Below are 23,376 nucleotides of genomic sequence, written 5' to 3'. Positions count from 1 at the left end.
GGAGCAAAACAGCAATTGTACAAGCCTAGAAAAACACAGGCACGTGTTGCAGCAGCAGTTCAGATGTTTTTGAGTGGGAATCCTGTCCAAGTTTGGTCATCATTCCTTCCTTCCAGTATCATTATTATTTTTATTATTCCGTTGTGCAATTTTCAATTTCATTAATTTTTTATTCCGATGTGTAATTTTGACCCAGTGCTTGCTCTGCCTTTTTTTTTTTTTTTTCTCCGAGGGAAAACCTGTAGGAAAGCATGGTGCTGCTTGTGGAAATGTAACTTTTGGCAGAGCTTTGTCCCCACTAACAGAAATGTACTCACTCATGGATTTTCTTTTGCTGCAGTGGAACATACGGTTATGTAATACCAAGAGTAGCGCGTGGCCCTTTAGCAGTGCATGTGTATCACGGTGTTTTGTGTATCGCCCATCCTGACAAAGGTTTCTCTGCTGATCTTTCTTCCCCCTTTCTTTTCCTTTCTCGCTCCGTTTGTGTAACAAAAGCCATATTGTGGCCGTCTAGTTCTACTCCCCGTGATGTCCGTCTGCGGCTCTGCTCCAAGCCAGGCACTGCTAGGCTCTCGCCTTTCTGGAGCCCCTTTCAAGCCTGCTGCTCTGAGAAGGGAACATGGATGAGAATCTGAACGGAGAAGCTTTGTTTTAAATTTTTATTCCATGATTTCTTGAGTCAGTCAGGCCGTTGTTCAGTGACAGAACTGACAATTAACTGTATATGGGAGAATGGTTATTCTTGGACTTTGAGTAAGAAATTCCAATTATATTCATTGAGTGTAAACGGCAAATCTGCATGTTAGGAGATTTTAATCTGTATTATTTGAGGTTTTCGTTCTCGACCATAGTAACAGACTCCTTGTCAATCTGAAACAACAAAGAGCAGATTGATCAAATCCTGTTGACACTGTACTCCTCATGCAAAGAACTTTTTGTCAGGATAGATGGACGTTCATCTCATGTACAGAGCATCTGTGTCTTATAATGACATAACTTTTACACAGCACAGGGGGCTTCCCGTGTGGAAACTCTCTACTCTCGAACCTTTTGCCAAGAACAGCTACTCCAGCACCGTTGGTAACCACAGGCAGCTTTTCTCGTCCTCCTCAGTGATGAAGTAATTTTAAAATATGGTCAAGGAAAATCTCATGGCCAAATATGAGCATCTCTTCAACGTTTAGGTGGAAGTTAATAAATATCTGCTGTGACTCTGGTTTCTAGTCGTTCGTTGTCAGCTGGCAGAAGAGACTGCGATCACACATTGGCAGTAATCAAAGCTTGATTTTTATTGTTTGCTATGGTTCAGGAAAAGTACAGTTTACCTCACAACCATTCTTCTTTAAAGATGATTCCTTCCCTTGGTCCAGTATCTGATAAAATTACCAGTATGGAAAGAATCGCTAACTGATTACAGGTTTCAAATTTCTTTTCTTTATATGGGTAAGATCAAGGCATAGGTGTACAGTCTTCAAGAACCTGATATGATTGTTGTTCAATACAAAGGCTCAACTGCTTTATTCTTTCATTTATTCTTCTGTGTATTTTGGCGCAATTCATGGACAACATAATCGGTACAATATGCCTCAGTAGTTTTATGTGACCATTTAAAGCTATAGTGTGAGACTTTTACACATAAATGGACACCAGTTATTCTCAAGCCCTTTCCAAATGCGAAAACACCACCCGAATGTCTGTATATTACGGCAAATCTCAGTTTTAAATCTGTGTTCTGTGACGGCATATCCATCCTGACGCGCCAGCAGTGATGTTTTTTCTGTCAACCGGCAAGATTGGTTTGCCAGAGATAAAGGGGGAAGCAAGCCTAGCAGTGTAGACGGAGAAGCCTACAACAGCTTGTTACAGATGTAACTAAGGGTCCAGCAGTTCACTGTCTCTGGCAGAAATTAAACAGATTATGGGAAGCATCCAAGAAATGTTTGATGCTCCAGATACAAAAGAAGATGCATTCAGGGGACGGATTAAGCTTAGCTTGTAGTTGTGCATCAGTTTTACACTAAATGCACGGCGTAGCTATGGCGTTGCTTTGTAGCCTACAACAAAACCTGATGTGCACCTCCCCAGAAATGTAACTATGTGGCGCGGTGATGCAGACCACAACTGCTGTGACTGTGTGTCTGAAATGCATTTTCCTTGTTCATGTGTCTCAGCGGCCGGACAAGCTCAGAAAATTCTCCCTTGCTCAGCCTCCCCAGATGTCTTCTCTGTGCTCTCTGCTGCAATGATTTCAGTGAAAGTAACTGATCAACATTTATTAAGTAGCGCTTTAGAGGCGTATTGACAATGCCGATACACCAGCGCACAGGTGTAAATGCTTTCATTTAATGTAGGCTCTGCATAGACTGATTGTGGGAGTACTCATGAGTTGATGGTGTTTGCGGTAATGCTCTCACAAGCAGAATGGGGAGTCAGAAGTTCCACGCTGTAGCTTTAAGTTTACTCTTGGCGTACTCACACAGTTGCTAAGTTATCTCTAAAGAAGACTGCAGTAAAGGAGTGGAGCCTCTGCTAAGGTCCTCTGATATCCATCTTCTGTCTCTGTTTAAATATCTGCTAACACTGAAACCAAGGACGGCTCTATAGTAACCACAACATGTTTGCTGGTCTGCATTATTATTATTATTATTATTATCACAAACCTTGAAATATAATCTGTCTCAGTACAGTTTAACTCATGACCGACACAGCAGTGTCAGATTTTTTAAGTCAAACCACAACTGTGGTCAGGTCAGTTAAAAAGGACACTAACATGTGAGGCTGAGAGACTAAGGTCAAAGAGTCACGTTCTTACAACTCTCTGTGGAGTGATGGTTGACGAATGGCCAGGAGACGATAAGACCTTGTTTTTATGACCCCGCAGAAAACTATATTTTTCTCACTTCAGTCTTTGACTTATTATTATTAATGTTTTTTTGTCCATATCTGTGCATGTGATGTTATCGGACAGATTGGACTCGGTCTCATTCTCACGGCAGGTAGTGTGAGATTAGATGCCCCGCTCAACCTCCTGCTTAGTAAAAAAACGGTTTCCCCAAATCCCCCGTTTCCTGGTTGAGCCGAATGGAATGTCTCTGTTCAAAGGCATTTTTCATTTTTCACGGTGGTGCATCGACGCTGAGAGTTTTCCATCTTTGCCACTGAGGATGGCTTTGCGACCGCGACGCTGCCAAACCCGCACACAGTCTCACAGATGTACACAAACACGCACACATACGTAATTTAGCGTGAGGATGCAGTTGTTGTTAAGGTTAAACGGCCTTCTCGAGAGGAAACGGAGGCTAGCTGGCAAGAAATCTCACATGCACTCCTGGTTCAGTTGTGACATGCATATTGTTCTAACCTTATTATGTTATTGAAATGATCACCACCCCTTTTTCTCCCTCCCTCCCTCCAGAATAGTTCGTGATTATCTGAGTGGAGCTCCATTTTCCTCCTACCAGGAGTCTATGTACTTCTCTCGCTTCCTGCAGTGGAAATGGTTGGAGAGGTGGGTAGTCACTGCAGATTACACACTTGGGAAAACAAACATGCAAACCATTCTGTTTTCTTACATAAAAATGCCACCCTGTCACATGCAGTATTCCCTGCTCAGGTTAATGGTCTTCGTGCTATGTGTTTGTTAAGGGCAGCACTTTGTCTCCTTTAAGATAATATCCAAACAATGATAACTTGCAATGAAATGAAAAATAAATAAATGAATAATAATAAACTTGGAAATAAATTATACTATATACAGACCAAACCAGGGGCGTCGTTCGCACCAAAAGCACAAAAATGGTTCTGTCAATCAGTGTTTCTGTTTGGTTAATAATTGATGACACTTTGCATAATGGCTGGGGAACCAGAGCAGGGTGGAGACAGCAGTCATCATGGTGGATTAATAATATATTAGACCATAGCTGTGCCTGCAGCATCACATGGTCTGTGAGAAGACAAAAACTATCGGCTTATTTAATGCCTCCTCTTTGTTTTGTCTTTTCTCTTTCTCTTCTTATTCCGCGTTTCCATCTCTGCAGGCAACCAGTAACCAAAAATACCTTCAGACATTATAGAGTACTAGGAAAAGGTGGATTTGGCGAGGTAAGTGTCACCGCAATCAAGAACTTTAAATAATGCTGCACACTGTAGTTATTTTTTGCTAATGATGTACTATAAATTGCCACAAGTAATTTTAAACAGTTCGCTACGGCAGCAGTGTTTATGTCCTCACTCCAGCGATGCTGGGGCGGAGAAATCTGTGATGTGACATATTAACTTCCATTAGTTACAGTTTAAGTGTGTATGTGTGTGTGTGTTTTCTTCCGCGCATGTGTGTGTGATCACGTTTCCTCGCTGCCTGTTTTCCAGGTTTGTGCCTGCCAAGTACGTGCCACCGGTAAGATGTACGCCTGTAAAAAGCTGGAAAAGAAACGAGTGAAGAAAAGAAAAGGTGAAGCAATGGCACTAAACGAAAAACGCATTTTAGAAAAAGTTAACAGTAGTTTTGTAGTAAGTACTACCTTTTTCTTATTCAACCTTTCAACAGAAATGTACCTGTTTTATTTTGTGTGTTTGCGCGTGTGTGTGTGTGTGTGTGCATGCGTGTTGTGTGTGAGTGTTGTTGGTCGTGGCTCCAGGATTCTGCAAATGAAATTGAGTGGCATGTTTGCAAAGGCTGTCAATCCGCCGTTAATGATAGCCTCCACAGCTCTGTTTGTGTAATGAGCTCGGGAGCAGCAGTGGAAAGAGACTTCATGAGATAAAACTACAAGAGTGGAAAAAGTCACATGATATTATTGACCAGTAGCATACTGCAGGGCAGTTAGTAAAGGATGTGCAAACATTTTGACAAGCTTAGCTGGCCGGCTTGAATGCTAAATCCACAGTTCTTTTTTTTTTTTAATAACAAAGCTGTTACATCGCAAACATGCCACATTTGATTTTATTTGGAGCATGCTGTCAACCTCAAATCATTTGTCAATGTGTTTGAATTGTTTAATATCTGTATTTTAATGATTAGATTTGCTCTTGATGCAGAAAGGGTTACACTCCTTTCTAACTATCAGACTTCAACTTTGTGCTACTTCCCCTTGTTTTAATTTTGTCCCTCCACGTACAATCAGTGGAAAATCAAGTCCTTCAAGTATCTCAAGTGCCCTTGTGGACAGAATTCATTTGCGCCTAAACAAAACATGTCTGTGATCAAGTAGAACATGTACGTCACGGTAGTAACCCAAACATAGAATTTCAAGGAACTGACATTTCAAGGAAGCACCAGTTTGAGGAACAATCTAAAAGACTAGTCAAAGAATTTCACAATAGCTTTGGCGGTGTCTTTATGAAGAAATAGCTTTAAAGCTTGTTTCTAGTCACCCAAACAAACTATATTCCTGGATCAAAGGACCATTAGTATGTTTGTATATATTTGAATTGCAATAATACAAACCAGTCAAAAACAGCAATGTGCTGACTATGTGAAGTTTTAATGAAAATTTGAGATGGAGATTACATTTCAGTAGAGTGACTGCATTTAGAATAAAGTGTTACAGTGTCCTGCTCTGAGGGGGGGAATCATTACCCTGCCATTGTACCACCGTGTCTCCAGCTCTTAATGGTGGCATTGCTCTTGGCTGATTTTGCTATGGAGGATTTGTATAAACTGAGCCATGGTCATGAGTAAGCGGTGGTTTTTGGCTGGCACTGTGTTGCCAGCCTTGAAGGGTTTTTCAGGGGAGTCACCTAGCTTTTCATTTCTTCCGTGTTGCTCTCAAGGAAGCAGCTGACAGTTCATTGACGCATAAGATGATACATTATAGGTACAGTTCATGATCTTAAAGTGAGATACCAGTAACGACCATGTAGGCTGTTTATTAAAAACAAGGCTTATGAACCCTTTCTATTCATTTTACCCTCTCACTGTATAACAGTGCTAGTATTGTACTTCCTGATGTATCGCTCTCTGATTTTCTTCATTCTCCTCTCAGCACTCCTTGAGTTTAAAATGGATATGCTTGAATCTTTATTCTGCTTTACTACAGCTTGTTTACATAAGGTCTCAAATGCAATTGGAAAACTAATCACGTGTGCTTCTATTTTCCATTTCGTTAAACTGTACGCACAAACATGTCTCAGGTGCTCACGCTGGAAAAGAAAGCTTAGCTTTGGCTCAGTGTTGTTTCTCTAAAAAAAAAAATATTGTTCCAAAGACAACAAAATTACAGCAAGTGCTCATTTTACATTCTTGGAACACGGAGCGGCCAGAGGGATACGCATGTAAATGCCTGGGTCTATGCGCAGAGTGTACTTTGTATATGTGCAAATATTGTAGGACACAGTGTGACTGTTTAACTGTGATATTGATCTGTAGTACAGTAACATGGACTGCACAGGAGCAGAGCCTCAGAACCAGTTTAGTTGGTTTCTGATGCAGCGTGAGCTATGTTGCGCATCCTGGTTTTGAGTGAGTCATTGCAGGAGCATGTGTATGAGCATGCATGTACACACACACACACACACACACACACACACACACACACACACACACAGAGGCAGGCTGGAGTGGGCTTGTTACAGAACCTCAGACTTGCAGCTCTCGTCACCTGGGATTGGCACATGATTCCGAGTGTGTATGTGTGTGTTCGTTCTCTGCGCTGCAGGCAGAACTGATGACTCTTCATGTGCCTCTCTACCTACGAGAGCAGCTCTGTTGCCTAGCAACACTGACCAAACAGCAGTAGCAAGGAGAAGAGTCAAGTGCACTCTCAAACCCCTCATTTCTCTCTCTCGCTATTCTTCTTTACCTTTTTGTGATCGGTGCATACTATTAGTCCATGCGTGCTGTGAGCACAGTAAGCTCACAGCACTAACCAATAACCCATCCACATATTCTGTGTGTGGGTGTGTATGTGAGACAAGGGTCAGGGTGACCGTACTCTAAAGTCTCCAGTGAGAGTGATGCTGTGCCACTGTGATGCAGATTTAGCCCCTTTCATTTATATTTTTTGATACCGGTGCCAACATGATAAACCAAAACAAAATCAGTCAGACCACTTGTTTAATGTTTTTTTTTCCCACAAAAAAATTACTCATACCCATCAGCGCATTATCTATTTATTTTTGAAAATAAACAGATAACACTGTTAAGGCTAATGAAAGTAGCGTGTAGAAGTCAAAAAGAAAAATAGGTAGGCACCGCTTTATTTAGCTTAAATTCAAATAAAGTGGTGCCGACCCGCAGACATGTAAACAAAAACACAAAACAGATACCAAACAAAAAAAAACGCCATTAGTTTTCATTATACAAGTGAAATACACTGAGCTTCTTTCATTACTGTGAGATGCCATTTCATAGTGTTTCATACATTTTTATGAAATTCCCGAGCACAGTGTGAAGAAGCATTATTTGATGCCAACTTGAATATATTTGAATGCATAAATATGATTTTTGGAAGCACTATTTGCTTTGGCCTGTAGTGCGTATTTGTGTGTTTGTTTACGTAAAGTATGTATATGTGTTTGCGATGTTAACTTGGCCCATGAGGATATTTCCCACCCCCCTCTTGTGGTCTGACTTCATGCTTCATAGCAGATGGGATTCCTCCTGATGGCAGCAACATCCTGCTTGTACACAACAGCACATGTACACGCTGTGTCACTGACCCACAGGGAGGAAGGAGAGAGGGGGACAGAAAGGGGAGGCTGGTGGGAATGAGGGGAGAAAACAAAAAAAGAGATAAATGGTGGGATTAGAGAAACAGGATGGTTTTCCGTGTCTGATGTATGTGTCTTTGTTTCTGCTTGTGTACATTCCGTGCATTCCATTGGGGATAATGGATGATTATAATTTGGAGCATTAAACAAACCAAATGAAGCAATTGTGCTCCTCTAGCCACGTTGTCTCTTACCATTTCTCTTTCCCCTTCCTCCTCCCTCCCTTCCTTTCTTATCTTCATGCCAACTCCTTTCTTCTTGCCCGGTCCCTCATCTCCCTCGTTACCACTTCCCCTAATTTGCCTCCCTGTTCAGGTTAGTCTAGCATATGCCTATGAGACCAAGGATGCGCTGTGCCTGGTGCTGACCATAATGAATGGCGGTGACTTAAAGTTCCACATTTACAACATGGGCAACTCAGGCTTTGATGAGCAAAGGGCCATCTTTTACGCTGCTGAGATCTGCTGTGGCCTTGAGGACCTGCACCGTGAAAGAATAGTCTACAGGTAAGCTCATATGGGGCAGATGTTCACTGGGAATCAAGTAAAGGGGGATAAAAAAAGATACCTTATGTGTTCATATTTAATCGTCATGCTGTCATCACTTCATTGAGCAGAGAAGATATTTATTTAATTTTCTGAGATCTTTTAAGGAACTGTGAGCTAATATTGTGACGTGTGTTAGCTTCTCATGGTGTAAGACGATTGGCTAAATGTCTTGTTTCACAGGATCCTGCCACTAATTTTACATGTGAAGTTCAGTTTCTGTGTCACGAGTCATGTCATGTGTCTTTAGTGGTCTCTGAGGGAACCTTCTACACTCTGAGAAATAAACGTTAATAAGGGCTAGCTCAGACTAGACTTGCAGCTTCACATTTTTACACTAAGCGTAAGGTTTTTACTAGACAGCGAAGGTCAGAGGAAATGCACCATCCTGTTGCATCATTGGAGCCTCTTTCACGACGACTAAAGATTGACAAATCCTAAGTGAAAGCAATATTGAGACCTGAAAGATAAAAGGAACATAAGTGTCAAAAACTTGTCCCTCTTTGAATATCTACTTGAATCTGGCAAAAAAAAAATAAAAAAAAGAATCAGTCCCTGTAGACCTCTACGTTAGAATGTCCAACTTTACACCAAAAATAAACATGTCATGTCGTGCTTTTAAAGCTCAGTGTGGTACGTCTGGCTGTTGCCATCTTGGCAGTGCCTGACTCAGCCTAACGCCTGGCTAACACAATAATGGATAAAGAGAATAGAATAGACTTTATTGCCATTTGTACAGATACATTGGAATGCTTGTGTAAGGTTCCCTGAGTCAGCCTTTTTATTAAAAACCAAGAAAATAAAAGGTTAAGCATTATAAATAGCAGGTAAACTTTTAAATCACAACACGATTATGAATACAATATAAACACTTTGTGAAAGTACAAAAAAATAAATATAAATATGAAAGTACACAGTAAGGTAATTACACATAGGGTTATTGCAAGGTGGAGGTGGAGAATGAGTGGAGTTCAGGCAGACAGCAACCTGTGAGATCACCGACCGGTTAATCCAAGCTACCCCGCACTTAATTGTGCACGACTTTAAGACTTAATACAAATTAAACTTGCGAGTTATATATAAATTCACCTCCTGCAGTTGTCATGAATGGGGAAATTAACTATAGAGACCAAGACAGTTATTGTGACTGGCTGTAAACATGTTCATTTCTGCTGCAAAGTTGGCTCGATATCATAAACACTGACGGGATATCGACTCGCTTTTGTGGCCAGCCTCAAATTTTCCATTCGAGGAACTGCAGTTTTAGGCACTTCCGTGTTGGCTTCATTTTTTTTTAAGCCCCAGATTTTGCCACTTCCAAGTGGAGGACTACAAGACGTCACATCTTGGGCTCAGTTACCAGAATCCTAATTCTGTGGAACTTCAGTCGTAAACTATTGCAACCCAAATTCAAAACAAAGACTTCAATAATCGAAAAGTCAAAAACAAACCACAGACTAACTCAGCGTCTAACAATTTCTCCCCGCCAGACATTCATTGCGTAAGAGTGTAAGAGGGTAGCAGAGGACTGAGTGCAGTCGTGGATGATGAAGTGTGACTGGATTAATGGTGTTCTGATTTCTGAGGTGTAATGCACCTGTCAAACTCAGTGGAGCCTCGGAGTAATGCTAACATAAACACTAATGTCCTTAGAAGACAGATCCACCCACATACACACAGACCATGTAGTTATAAACACATACCGTATTCCTTGATTTATGCATGTGTTACGGTAAGCCTCGCAGTTTGCGTTGCAAATGTGCAGAGCAGCCATCAAATAATTCACGTGACTGATGAAAAAGCTTAAGAGCAGAAAGCACGCAGGCAATAAAAGATAACAGAATGGCAAGCTGATTAATAATACAAATATTTAACAAGTGTTTTATTGTTATATTGGCACATGAGTTCTATTTTTAAACAAGTACAATATTAGTAGTACTCCCTAATGTGTCCTTTTTCCTTTACAGAGATCTGAAACCTGAAAACATCCTTCTGGATGATCGTGGTAGGTCTTCTTTTCTTGTTGTTTAATTCAGTCCAGTGTGGGTGAATATGTGGGCACAGCCTAATGAATATTACTCGTTTTCCGCAATTTCTTTTGATGTGACCCAAAGAGCACAATGTCCAAAACAGTTTGTTGTAACTAGTCCGTTTTATCATGTTCGAGCGCAGAGTGTGTCCCTATCCACAGGCTGAAAAGTGATCTCTTCAAGTTCTTCACATCACGCTCTCTCCTCTGACTCATACTTCCATATCATTTATTCTGTAAGAGAGGAATGTGCCCCACATATCTCTTTTTACTTTTCTCCTTCCTTGTCTTTCCCAGTAATGTAATGTGAAATTATCATTGTTAGGGCAGTATGTCGTCGGATCTTTATTACAATGCGATACAAATGTATTTCTCTGCAACTCATCCAAAAATAACACAAATATGTAAATTTGACACCATCTGAATGAGTAATTTATTCATGTGTCTTTTTTAGGACACATTCGAATTTCAGACCTCGGTCTTGCTGTTCAGATCCCTGAAGGGGAGACGATACGAGGGAGAGTGGGCACTGTTGGATACATGGGTAAGAATTTGGTTCTGATCTTCTCTTCTACTTCATTTTTTTCATGACTAACACCACTGCACCCAAAGCTTTAAATTCTCTTCAGATTTGAAACTTGCCTGTAAGTTTTATTTACCCCTCTCTCTCTCTCACTCATCCTCTCATGCCTCAGCTCCCGAGGTGATCCAGAATGAGAGCTACACATTCAGCCCGGACTGGTGGGGTCTTGGCTGCCTGATCTTTGAGATGATCCAGGGCCAGTCACCGTTTCGTAAACGCAAGGAACGCGTCAAGCGGGAGGAGGTGGACAGACGAGTGCGGGAGGACCAGGAGGAATACTCTGATAAGTTCTCAGAGGAAGCAAAGGACATCTGCAGACAGGTAAGGATGGATATTTCAGGTTATATGTGAAACTTCAAGTTCATGTCAGGATAAGATGCATGAACAGGTCTGTAATACAACACCAACTCTTATTTGCAACCGTAACTCCTTAAGTAGCTGTGCCCCTTAATGGGTCGGCACCTTTTTGTGTTCTGACCTTCCTTTTATAGCCGCAATGACAATGAAGTGTGTCACTGTAGAATTTCACTTCAGAAATCAAGATATTGTTTATTGGACTTTGTTAATGTACATTTTTGTATCAGTATACGTCAACTTCTCTCGACACACACTATTTGGGATTATAGTTTACAAACTAGGCGGCACAACGGCCTAATGCCTCACAGCAAGAAGGTTTCGGGTTCGAATCCAGGCCGACTGGGACCTTTCTGTGTGGAGTTTGCATGTTCTCCCTGTGCCTGCATGTGTTCTGACCGGGTACTCCAACTTCCTCCCACCGTCCAAAGACATGCTGTTAGGTTAGCTGGTGATTCTAAATTGGCCGTAGGTGTGAGTGTGAGTGTGAATGGTTGTCTGTCTCTCTGTGTTAGCCCTGTGACAGACTGGCGACCTGTCCAGGGTGTACCCCGCCTCTCTACCGACGACAGCTGGGATAGGCTCCAGCAGACCCCGCGACCCTTCACAAGAGAAGCGGTTACAGAAGATGAATGAATGAATAAATGAATGAATACGTTTACAAATTGTAACAGGAAACTGTCCAACATAAATGTTTTTCCTTTGCTCAAATACACATTAAAAATGAAGTTTAAACTTGTTTAGAGTGACTTTAGGGCAGTTAAACAGACTGCAAACACATCACCAACATATTATCACCTTTTAAGGTTGAAATGTGTAAAGAGTTGTCTATTTATATATTCAACAAACAAAAAGTCCCATCCCAGGGAAATGGCACTAAACTCTCCACAGTGTTAATCAGCTACTCACTTGTTGAGTGTGTTGTTGGAGACAGATCCAAACTTTTATGCTTAAAGCTAAAGGCCGTTGGGTGCAATGGTTGCAAATCAAAACCTACATTTCTGTCGTGAAGTCAGAACTTAAGCTGCAAAAAGCTAAAATGCTCCATTGAGCTGTTTGACATTTACAAAGCAGTTAAAGGCAGTGTTAAAAATATTGAACAGTTCGAGGAGATAAGTTGTTGCTTGACTAGTCTCTCTTCTATCCCTCCTTCCAAGCAGGAGTCACTGAGCTGTTCTGTTTCTGAGCATTAGGCTATGGGACATGTTTTTTTTGTTTTTTTTCCTCTGTGTGTGACGCGTTGGAACATTCTGACCCACGGTTCAGCAGATTTTAAGACTCCCCAGGGAGAGGAGGAGTCGAGGGAACAGGGAGAAGAAAGGTTTCAGCAAGAAATGGGAGAAAGATAATAAGGAACGAGAGAGAATGCAGCAGTCTCTACTGTACTATAGAGATGGCTAGTACTTGGGGCCCAAAATAGGCGAGTTGTCAGGAGCAGAAACCAGAGTGTAAACCACCTTTGAAACTTAAGCGTAATCTGGACAAGAGTTGTGTAAGGACAATAGAAACAAAGGGGAACTGGCGTGCGAGATGTAGTGAAAAGTGAGATGGCGTCGGATTGTTGATTATGAAAAGCTGCCACCGGAAAGGTGACGGCAAGGCCATTGAGAGCTAGTAGCTAAGCCAATATCATGTCTGTTATAAGGGTGCTGTGCTGTAGATGGAGTGGTGATAATATTTTTCAGACGTTCTCACAGAGATGCTCTGTAATTCTGTCCATGATAGTGCTGCGAGCCTTTGTTAAATGATGTGCTGTCAAATACATCAAGTCAAGAAGAATACGTGATAACTACGTCCCTGTGTGTGATTTGCAAACATTAAAATAGAAGGATTCGTCTTAAACCTGTCTTCTAACATCACATGATTCCCTCCTCTGTGTGTGTGATTTATTAATGAAAAAAAAAAATAAAGGTTTGTAGAGAGCTGCAGTCTTAAACTTTCCTTCTTACACCTGCTGCATCCTCAGCTACTGGCCAAGGACCCCAAGGAGAGACTGGGTTGTCAGGGACGCGGGGCCATCGAGGTCAAGCAGCACCCCATCTTCAGAAACATCAACTTCAAACGGCTGGAGGCGAACATGCTAGACCCTCCCTTCAGTCCAGATGTAAGAGCTACACACAGCAAATGTTACACACAGGCGCGATTCACTGCCGCAGATCGGTATACAGGAAATGCCATTGTCACAAATAAACACTTATTAGCTTGTTATCTTGGTAGCCAGCAGGGCTGGAGAGAAGAGGGTGTGTCATGTCATGTAATACCTCAGTGAAGCTTTTTAATGGTGAAGAGTAGAGGTCAGGTTTCACCAAAAGCATTGTAAGCTTTCACGCATATGTATATATTTCACACAAATGTGCGTGTGTGTCTATATATATATCAATAGTAGAAAGTAGATGGTGTTAGCTATGCTTCTATATTGGGTTATCCAGGTCACTCAGGCCACACTGAACAAAAACAGTAATGCAAATACCTCTCAGTGTGAAGATTTCCTTATTATTTAAATCCATTTTGAAGTATTTCTAATATTTCCTCCATCATTCAGATACTTTTCGTTTCCTGATCTGACTATTTCCTTCTCCCTTTCTTTCCCCCGTTTGTCTCCCTCTTTCTCTTTGCCAGCCACGAGCTGTGTACTGTAAAGACGTCCTGGACATCGAGCAGTTCTCCACGGTCAAAGGCGTGAACCTTGATCCCACGGATGATGACTTCTATCACAAGTTTGTCACAGGCAGTGTCTCCATCCCGTGGCAGAATGAGGTACTGCACACTCGGGGCACAGATATGACGTCATTGTTCAATCCCACAGCTGATAGATAGGGCACAGAAGAACACCTGAATATGAGTGGATGAGTAGATGATGTTGATAATGATATGATGTTAATGGTTTTAAATGGGAATATGCCCTGTTAGTGAACATGTGGATGTGTTAACATACAGTACGTCCTAAATGTCTGGCATTGATACACAGGGTTGTGGGTTCGTGTTACTCCTGAGTGAACGTGCTCTCTCTTCCTTCGTAGATGATCGAAATGGAGTGCTTCAAAGAAATAAACGTCTACGAGACGGATGGGACGCTGTGCTCAGACCTGGACGTGAACCGGCCCAACCCTCCACCAAAGAGAGGCTTCTTCTACCGCCTGTTCAGAAGAGAGGCAAGTGCTAGTGCTCCGGCAACTGTCCGAGGGGGTGGGGGATAAGGTACTTCTTCTCTTCATTCTTTCCTTTCTTCTTATTTTTCCGGGCCTTTTCCAGACTCGACAAGATTGCCTGTGAAACCTTAATGTTCAGTTACGTTCCTGCTAGTTTGAGTTTGTAAGGAAGACTCTTTTTCCTTTTCTCTGATATTGAAAAATCACCCTTGCCAATTAATCCCGTTGCATTTTTCCGTACAATGAGGTATCTTTTCTAGAGTGCCTGGTTTAATGGTTATGGAAGGGACTATTACTAACTGTTAATACTTTAATGCAGTAACATAACACAAATGATTGTCGCGGGAGATGGTTCTAACACCGTGGCTGAGCTGCAGGTGCTTCTTAGATGACCTGTTCATTGTCACTGGGACCTTACACTCTGCTCTGTCCTCTACTAAATTATATTCTTTGGTGTAATTTTCAAAGAGAAGAAGTCCTCCTTTCTTGTCAAAACCCTGCCTTTTATCCACCAAACTCTGATGCCCTTCTTAAAATCTCCACGAACAGCTATTCCTTGCTACTTATTTGCCAAAATCCATATGAGAGCAGCTGGAAGCTGATTATATCTTCTCGGAGTCACCACAGAAATTTCTGCCCTGAGATTCGCCTTTCAGCCCATATAAAAGCCACTTAGTCTTATTGGCGGAGGTAGACCCTCGTCATGCTTTTTGGGTTAAAAAAATAAATAAAAAATAGAACACCAGTGAAAGATAAAGCATCTCTTTGTAGTATATTCAGTACTGAGTCTCCTTTAAGAAGATTGCACATGATGTTAAGTGGGTTAGAGCATTAAGAACGCAGATTTCCATAGCTGTCCTACTGTTGTTTGTTGAACTGGCATTAATCTAATAAATGTCATCATAATTTGGTTTTTGTTTCCAAACCGATGTTCTCGCTTGAACTTCATGTCTTGCAGGGTGTCGTCATCTAAGTTGCGCTTATGAACTTGACCCCACGAAAACACTGCTTTCGATGCGTCTGAGTTGAGGTGACATCCTGTAGCGAAGTGTTCCAGTGTTAATGATCTGTGCCCACTTTCGCTTCTCCCCAGGTGTGTTTTAAGAGCGGTTACAGTGACGACGACATCGAAGAGCCCTCACGACTTTAAAACCACTCCCTCCACCTGCACCCCTCCGCCGCAGAACTTCACCACAAACTCCAACCGAGCGCAAATCTTAGGAACTCAGTGAATGTTGACCTGTATTTATGAGCTGTATTAAAAGTGTATAATAATTAAAGAAAAAAGTATGAGTTTAAAGATTTTGTACATTTGTACTTGAATTTATGTCTAGATGTATATTTTCACTAAAGGTTGTATTGTACAAAAAGCCATAAAAGTACCACTTGAATGCATACATTACGTTTTTATTTCCTTTTTTATTTTATTTTTTGGAATGGATAGCGTGTATTGGGGAGTTTTGTTTTTTGTTTTTTTAATAAGCACAGTACAAATAGTCTTTATTTTTCTCAATGTAGCATAAGGCCTTTTTTTTTTTTCTTATATGTGCTGTATGTTTGTCATTGATTTGGCCAATGTGACGTGTTGTTTAGCACATCAGCTCCACCTGGTCTCAAACTAACCCTTCACCTCAAGGCTCAGGTAGATCTGATTGAAGCGTGTAGATCCAAATGATATGAGGGGAAATTAATCCAGTCTGCCATTGCTGTGTTGATGCCACGCTGCTTAAACTTTCACATATGTTGCCCAAACCTCAGACTACCCCTTAAGTTTTTTTTAGGTTAACGTCCATCTACTTCTCTCTTCCTTCTGGTCTTGATGGCATGTGTATAGAACCGTCTTCTAGGTGCCAAACTCAGTTCTAGCAGAGATGGATTTGTCTCTGACAATCCTTTAGTCAGCATGTGCAACAGTTAAGTACTCTTTAAATGCAACGTAAATATTGGAGAGGCCATATTCAGTCTCACGAAGCCTGATCTTTCAAAATCTATCATGAGCTACAGGAAAAGAAAAGGCTCGGAACAATAGGTTCAGATGCCAGACGGCATCCTCCAAGTAAACAGTCTGTTACATTTTTCACTCAGGCAGAATATTGTTAGTGGTTTATCATTTATTCCTCCTTTTTCTGCTTTTGTTGTACTCCCTGGCTTTTGCTTTCTTTTCTGGCATGTCCAGTTATTACGAGTTGTTTCATGTGTAGATAAAGCCCTTTCCCTTGAAATTTCTTAGTAATCCCCCACCCCCGCAACAACTAGTTGACTGGTGAGAGCGATGATGAAACCGTGTTAGAGAGGTGACCCGCAGCTGACTGGAAGAGCTTCATCTAGATTTTTGAAAATGCATCCAACTAACTTCCACCGATTCAGCTATTAGCCTCTGCAATGTCAAGATACAGCCTGCTTTGGTCCTTTGTGATGACAAGATGCCTGCTAGCAGACCTCTGTTTAGATCCTGTGGCTTTAGCTGTGTTTGTGATTAAGATACGGATTTTAGTGGTAATAACAGCCACCTTTAACTCCTCCATTTTAATCCAGTATGTTGTTCTCTCTTAGGAAAGATTAGAGATCGTTGCCTATGTGTGTAGACCACCATGAATTGACCATCGTGTGTGTCCCGAAACACTTACAGAACCGCAGTTGTTGTGCACTTCATTATATTCATTATAGAAGAAGTGATTGTCAACCAGTCATGAACAAATGTTTTTCTAACCAGGATCCCATTTGTTTACTACTTTTACTACGTTTATTCTCACTGGCATTTTCAGGAGGCATTTGAAGTTTGAAGGCAGTTGCTGTTTACTCCCCACCACCTGTTTTTAATGCTGTGAATACCCCATCTGGACATGTTAGTTTTATGTTTGTGGTGTGTGTTACTGTAAGCTGATGCAGCTTTGTTCAGTCTAATGCATTCAAGTAAATTAGCTCTACCCTCGTGCAATTTAGCTGCCCCAAAGGATGGATTGGTTTAGTTTTTTCCCCAACTGAAAAGCAATGTCTGTTTTTTTGTCACATGGGACTTGAGTATTGCTTCATTTCTGAGATTTTAAGTACACATTTAAAGTTTAAAATGGTACGCCTGCAGTATAATCTCCCCCTCATCTAATTCACCAATTTGGAGATGTGACTTGTTGTAAAATCCAGTCCCCCGTTGCACATTCCATCATCAGGAATCAGACGTGTGCATTTAGCTGTCGCTGGCTTATTGTCACTTGAGTTTCTGAGTGTTTTTATTTTTGTTTTTATTTTTTGCTCTCAGGCACATTTTGAAGCTGTTTTCGCTCGCCTGTGTAGATTTCAGCCTTTTAGCTCTTTAGCCTCAAAAACCTTGTAAATGATGTATTTCTAACATGTAACCAAGCTCTAACACACATTCACTCGTTCTCGCAGGTAAACTGAACTGTGTCCGCCGCCCATGCCTCTGTCATTGTTTTGACGACCTTTACTTCTCATACCATCCATAAAATATAGCAGTGAAGAAGTTCTGTTTAGTTTCATTGCATTATGGTGTGTTTTGACAAAGACTATAGGAAGTGTCTTTAACTTTTTTTTTTTTTTTTTGCCAATGATACCAAAAGCAAATTATTGTTATCTGAAGAATATACTGAAGAAAGACTGACAGCCTTTATTAAATGTGCCAATTACCGAGTTAATTTCTGACATCCAGTCTTTTTCCGTCCATCCTGAGAGATATTCCTTCACATAGAGGAACTTTAAACAGCTCAACAGTTTTGAATGTCCGCTCTAAGTGCATTGTAATGCCTGTTTAAAAAAAAAAAAAAAAAAAATGCATATGTTTTATTACTCAAGCATGTATCAGTTTGTAATACTTCAGGTTCCTTGTATATGTAAATGATGACCTTCTAGTGCCAATATATCTCACTGGTATCTGGGGACAACTCAATGAATGGCAAAGCGACCAGCTGAGTTGGCCTGGTTTGAATACATAACCAGCATTCCTCTTCTCCTGCCTTTTTCCTCCAAGGTGCTGGGCGAGGGGGTGAGTTAAGCCGCCTCCCACCAAAACTGGGACGGGCCTCACCCAGCAAAGTTTAAAAGTGAAGGTTCTTCTGTCGTTTGATTTGGGATGACCACAAATATACATCGGGATGTTGTCAGTCAAATAATATTGGCAAGGAAAGGAGGAATGACAAGTTGATTATTGGTATTCAGACTTGGCCTGGGACTTCTTGATTTTTCTTCTTTTTTCTTTTTCTTTTTTTTTTTTTGTATCTGTACAGTCATGTCGTTCAACCACTGCAGTCATTGTTAATTCTTGTACAAGTTGTATCACTGGTTGTTGTACCATATCAGACATTTGTAATTATGAAATAATACACTGCCATTTGTATAAAAAAAACTTGTTTCTTGACTTATTTGTGTCATGTTATTTTGTTGTTTGTTTCTAGTAGATGGAGGATTAAAAGTGATGTCATGCTATTATTACCTATATAATTAAACTGGATATTTGCTACATATAGGAAGTCATTACAAATCAAAGCCATAGATTTATTTCTACTGACTTATCTCTCTAATAATAATAGTAATAATAATAATAATAATAATAGTATAATTGTCAGATAAGAAGCTTCTATGCTCATGTTTTTTCCTCATATTCCAACTCTGTTTCTAAAAAGGTCCTTGCCACAGCTTTAAATTTAGTCTTGAAAAATCTGTCAAATATGTCCTGCAGTCCGGATTTCGGAGGTCCCATGACAGCAACAATAACAACAAAAGAAAAAAAACGCAGTCACCCATTGGTTCTTTTTTGTGTCACTCAACATTAAACCGCAGTCTGATTGGCCGCTGACCGTGCATCCCTCCCCTCTCTGTCAAACTGTCACATAGGCCACTTCCGGGTGTGATTTGTCGGGGTAACGCAACGCTGCATCAAAGATGGCTTATTATCAACCAACGCTGGGTTCATTTAGCATTAATTCTGCAAAAGAATAAGAAGCCTATTTTAAAGAGAGAAGGCGGAGAGCCGGTGGTAGTTGTCGCGAGCAGTGTTAGCACTCTCGTCGCACTACGCACCTCTTGCTCTCTCCGTGCGCTAACGCTAACTTGTCCCCACTGTGCTAGCTAGTTAGCTCACATAGTAAATATTAGCTAGTCGAGCAAACCAGCTTGCTTATTGTTGATTGCTAAAATGGCCACCATGGAGAAACTGATGAAGGCATTTGAGTCGCTGAAGTCATTTCAGCAACAGCAGGGACCACCGACTGCAGAGGAGCTTGCCCAGAGGCAGTAAGTGGATTTCTGTCCAACAGCGATAGAATAGCAAGCTAACAGCCGTTGGGCTACACGCTTAGCTTAGCTCGCTAGCAGCCTAAGTGCTTGTCGGGTAGCTAACCAAGGTTTCACAGATGACTTGTTACGCTAATATGCCAAAGCAAGCAAGCAACGAGTCTAAGCTTGTTTGAACTTCTACGCCGTTTTAGATTAACTTGTTGCCAGACACCGAGTCTCCCCACAGAGAGACTTATTCCTTAATGTGATCTGCTTGTCAGCAAGGCAGATTGTTAGGATGAGGCTAGCTGAATGATAGCCTGCATAGGAGAAGACTGACTGATGGACACGCACATGTCAAAGGGCCAGGAAGATCAATTTAAACGTTCTTTGATTAATTATTATGTGTGGTTATTTGCACGGGAGGGTTATTTGTTGTAAACAGTATATAAACTAGTCTTGCTGATCAGGTGCATTAACATGGGGGGGGGGGGGCTTCCTGGACTGACGTCACCTCCAAGTGTTTGTGTTCTTGGGAAGGATTATACGAAGAGCTGTAATAAATGTTAATACATAAAATTTTAAATAATATAATGACGTCATAACAATAAATTTCTAAACTGTAATGACCCCTCATTAATAGTTAACTTCACCCACACGTCTCACGTATGCCCTTATGGGGATCTATTCAGCAGCCAAGACTGCTGCTAAGTAGGCTGCTGTGACATGTACAGACGAATGCTGTGTCGCAGTGTTCCTTGGGGGATCACTGACTTTGTATGTGCTGTCTTCTATCCATTGTGCTATAAGCCAAAACAAGTTGAATTCAGTCCCTCTTTAGATGTCACAAGTTGTATTTCCTGAAGGAACAGCCTCAATCTCCAAACCTAATCTCTCTTATGTTATGTCTCTACTCTCCTTACTTTCTCATCTCCTCGCAGAAAAAAGGAGCAAGCTGCCACAAAGAAGGATAGAGTGACTCACTGCCTGACAATATGCGAAAATATTGTTGCTCAGTCACTGAGGTAAGCCCTGATAAAGTAAATTAAATCTGTTTTGTATTAGTCAAACCGTTTCCTAATTTTTGATAGCATGTGAAATCCTTAAGAGACTGTTTGATTGTGAAGAGGGGGAGAGGCAAACGTGCCGAAAAGCAGTTGTCAAAGCAGTAAACTCCTGGTATCATTAACATTAGCTCTCTTCTGATCAGTTGTCCCTTTAAAGGCTCCTTCAGGCAATGCAGCAACAATGATTTTAAGATAGTTGTTATATACAGTTGTAAAGTATTTTGCATGCCATATTATGCATCATTGGTTCAATAAAATGCCTCAGTCTTTGTTAAACTCCACACTATGAATGTCAAATTGTTTCCTGACTTATCTTCTTTATTGCCCTGAAAGCAGAACATCCCCAGAATTTCAGAAACTGCTCGGCATCGCCATGGAGATGTTCCTGCTCTGCAGTGATGACAGCGAATCCGACGTCCGGATGGTAGCCGATGAGTGCCTGAATAAAATCATCAAAGTAAGCGGGGACCTTCAGGATTCTCTTAGGGTTTCCGTTTATATATGTTTTGGTTGACTCAATCATGTTTCTGTTGGTGATTTATTTTTATTTTTAACTTTCAGGCACTGATGGACTCCAACTTGCCTAGACTGCAGTTGGAACTGTACAAAGAAATTAAAAAGGTAATGACAACTTGTATTGTTGTATGATAGGGACCATGCTGATATTAGGGCTTGTGGAGATGTTTAAAAGTGTTTGTGTACCTCTTTAGAACGGTGCCTCTCGGAGCCTGAGGGCAGCTTTATGGAGGTTTGCTGAGCTTGCCCACCTCATCAGACCACAGAAATGCAGGTATACAAACAAATGCCTGAAAGTAGCATTGTACTTCATTCATATATTTAAACTCGAGATGGAACCTGAAAATGTACAGTTTTAAACCATCATTTACAAAGCTGTATGGTTCAGTTGTCTGTTGTAGGGGTGACAGCATCACAGCTGAGCTCAATTCTTTTTTGTCCTTGTTTTTGATTTGTTTTCACACTTGTCCCCTCCACTGTTTCTGTGTGTGGCGCAGACCCTATCTGGTCAACCTGTTGCCGTGCCTCACAAGAATCACCAAACGACAGGAGGAGACGGTGCAGGAGACGCTGGCCGCAGCAATGCCCAAAATCATGGCAGCCTTGGGAAACTTTGCAAATGATAGTGAGATCAAGGTATCCGCTCCTGTGTCATGCCAAGACAGATAAAACATCCGATGTAGTTGACACCACCTCCACGGGGACATGTGCATATCCGTACTGCCTAGAAGTTTGTTTTCATTGTCATCAATCCGCTTTTGTTGTAGGTGCTGCTGAAGTCTTTTGTGGCCAATCTGAAATCCAGCTCCCCAACCATCAGACGGACAGCTGCCAGCTCAGCCGTCAGTGTGTGCCAACACTCCAGACGCACCAGTTACTTCTACACCTGGCTCCTTAATGTGCTCCTGGGTATGTCACATAAAGGTTATCACTCACACAGAGACTTTAGACCTCTTCCTTTTTTTATATTTAACTTTCAACTTTGGCTTGTTTCAACATTTGTGAGTTCATTTGGTATCAAATTCTGTTTAGCTGCAGTACGCAGGTAGTTAAATAGGACAAAGAGTCATACTTTCTGTTGTTTTCCAGGTCTGCTTGTTCCAGTAGATGAAGAGCACCCCAGCCACTTGATTCTGGGGGTGCTGTTAACTCTTCGCTACCTGATGCCTCTGCTGCAGCAGCAAGTCAACACCACCAGCCTCAAAGGAAGCTTTGGAGTCATGAGAAAGGAGGCTGATGTACAGCCAACACCTGAACAACTGCTACAGGTGAGAGTGAATGTGTTGATATCAGAAAGTGAGCTTTCACGTGGGCCTTTATTGGTGTGATTATTTATGTCTTAACTCTGTGTGTGTTTGAAGGTGTACGAGCTGACCCTACACTACACGCAGCACTGGGATCACAATGTGGTCACAGCGGCTCTGGAGCTCCTGCAGCAGGTTTTCAGGACTCCCCCACCAGAGCTTCTGCACATGCTCATCACCGTCGGCAGTGTTACACACGCCACCGTCTTTCGTCAGGACACTGAGAACCGTGCACGTTCTGGCAGCATCCTTGAGCTTATTGGTAAACGCATGCATCAGTTGACATTGTGTTCATAAAGCCTATTGTCCCTGTTGTACAATGTGATATGGGGCTTAAAAAATGTACATAGTCACCTGACACCACTCTAGTTTCTGCTTTGGTCCATATTTGTGGCCTTTTTCTTTGCACCTAACTCATCTTGTCTTCTCTAAACACTTGTTTCTGTTTCACACACATCTTTCTGAGCTTTTTGCTGCTTTTCTCTTCCTCACCTCCTGTTTCTGCTTCCCGTTTTCCTGCCAATTGCAGCGGGGGGAGGGTCTTCCTGCAGTCCACTTCTTCTCAGGAAACCGAGAGGTGACTAATCTACAACTGTCTTCTGCTCACCACTACTCTCTTACTGAGGTTTCAGTCAGGGCTTAGGCGAATTATATATATTACGGCACAGTTTTAGTGTCTTTTGCCCTCTTAAGTTGGTGTTAATGCAATGCAGATGTCTTTTGTTGACAATAAGTCTGTTATTTCCAGGTAAAATGCTTTCTGGAGAGGAGGATGGGTTGGAGGATGACCCTGAAAGGACTGATGTGACTGCTGGTGCCTTCACAGGTGAGATTCACTTACTAGGACGCCAATGTAATATAACGCTCCAGAAAAATAATAAAAATAATAA

At 41.5% G+C, this 23,376-nt stretch overlaps 2 protein-coding genes across 13 annotated transcripts in view; both read left to right on the top strand.

Moving 5' to 3' along the window:
- grk4 (G protein-coupled receptor kinase 4) overlaps positions 1-18,721 on the top strand; it is a 43,759-nt gene extending 25,038 nt beyond the window's left edge. For 2 of the 3 annotated variants that reach the window (XM_084570942.1, XM_084570944.1), the window contains exons 6-16: positions 3,419-3,511; positions 4,041-4,104; positions 4,372-4,512; positions 8,029-8,219; positions 10,226-10,263; positions 10,742-10,831; positions 10,983-11,191; positions 13,191-13,328; positions 13,844-13,981; positions 14,245-14,376; positions 15,467-18,721. In XM_084570942.1, coding sequence (XP_084427068.1) covers positions 3,419-3,511; positions 4,041-4,104; positions 4,372-4,512; positions 8,029-8,219; positions 10,226-10,263; positions 10,742-10,831; positions 10,983-11,191; positions 13,191-13,328; positions 13,844-13,981; positions 14,245-14,376; positions 15,467-15,523 — 1,291 coding nt within the window. In that variant the 3' untranslated portion in view covers positions 15,524-18,721. Of the gene's footprint in view, positions 1-3,418; positions 3,512-4,040; positions 4,105-4,371; positions 4,513-8,028; positions 8,220-10,225; positions 10,264-10,741; positions 10,832-10,982; positions 11,192-13,190; positions 13,329-13,843; positions 13,982-14,244; positions 14,423-15,466 lie in introns of all 3 variants that reach the window. The other variant, XM_084570943.1, reaches the window with a different exon arrangement.
- A 401-nt stretch (positions 18,722-19,122) lies between these two features.
- The window catches only part of htt (huntingtin), a 30,589-nt gene continuing 26,335 nt past the window's right edge, over positions 19,123-23,376 (top strand). For 3 of the 10 annotated variants that reach the window (XM_084563369.1, XM_084563371.1, XM_084563368.1), the window contains exons 1-10: positions 19,123-19,617; positions 20,541-20,624; positions 21,000-21,123; positions 21,228-21,287; positions 21,377-21,456; positions 21,680-21,818; positions 21,950-22,091; positions 22,272-22,450; positions 22,544-22,748; positions 23,235-23,312. In XM_084563369.1, the coding sequence (XP_084419495.1) occupies positions 19,520-19,617; positions 20,541-20,624; positions 21,000-21,123; positions 21,228-21,287; positions 21,377-21,456; positions 21,680-21,818; positions 21,950-22,091; positions 22,272-22,450; positions 22,544-22,748; positions 23,235-23,312 (1,189 nt within the window). In that variant the 5' untranslated portion in view covers positions 19,123-19,519. The remainder of the gene's footprint in view (positions 19,618-20,540; positions 20,625-20,999; positions 21,124-21,227; positions 21,288-21,376; positions 21,457-21,679; positions 21,819-21,949; positions 22,092-22,271; positions 22,451-22,543; positions 22,749-23,234; positions 23,313-23,376) is intronic. The other 7 variants (XM_084563373.1, XM_084563374.1, XM_084563367.1 and 4 more) reach the window with 3 other exon arrangements.

Source organism: Chelon labrosus, assembly GCF_963514085.1.
Source record: "Chelon labrosus genome assembly, chromosome: 2".
NCBI classification, from domain to species: domain Eukaryota; kingdom Metazoa; phylum Chordata; class Actinopteri; order Mugiliformes; family Mugilidae; genus Chelon; species Chelon labrosus.
This window is presented reverse-complemented; position numbering and strand designations above follow the sequence as displayed.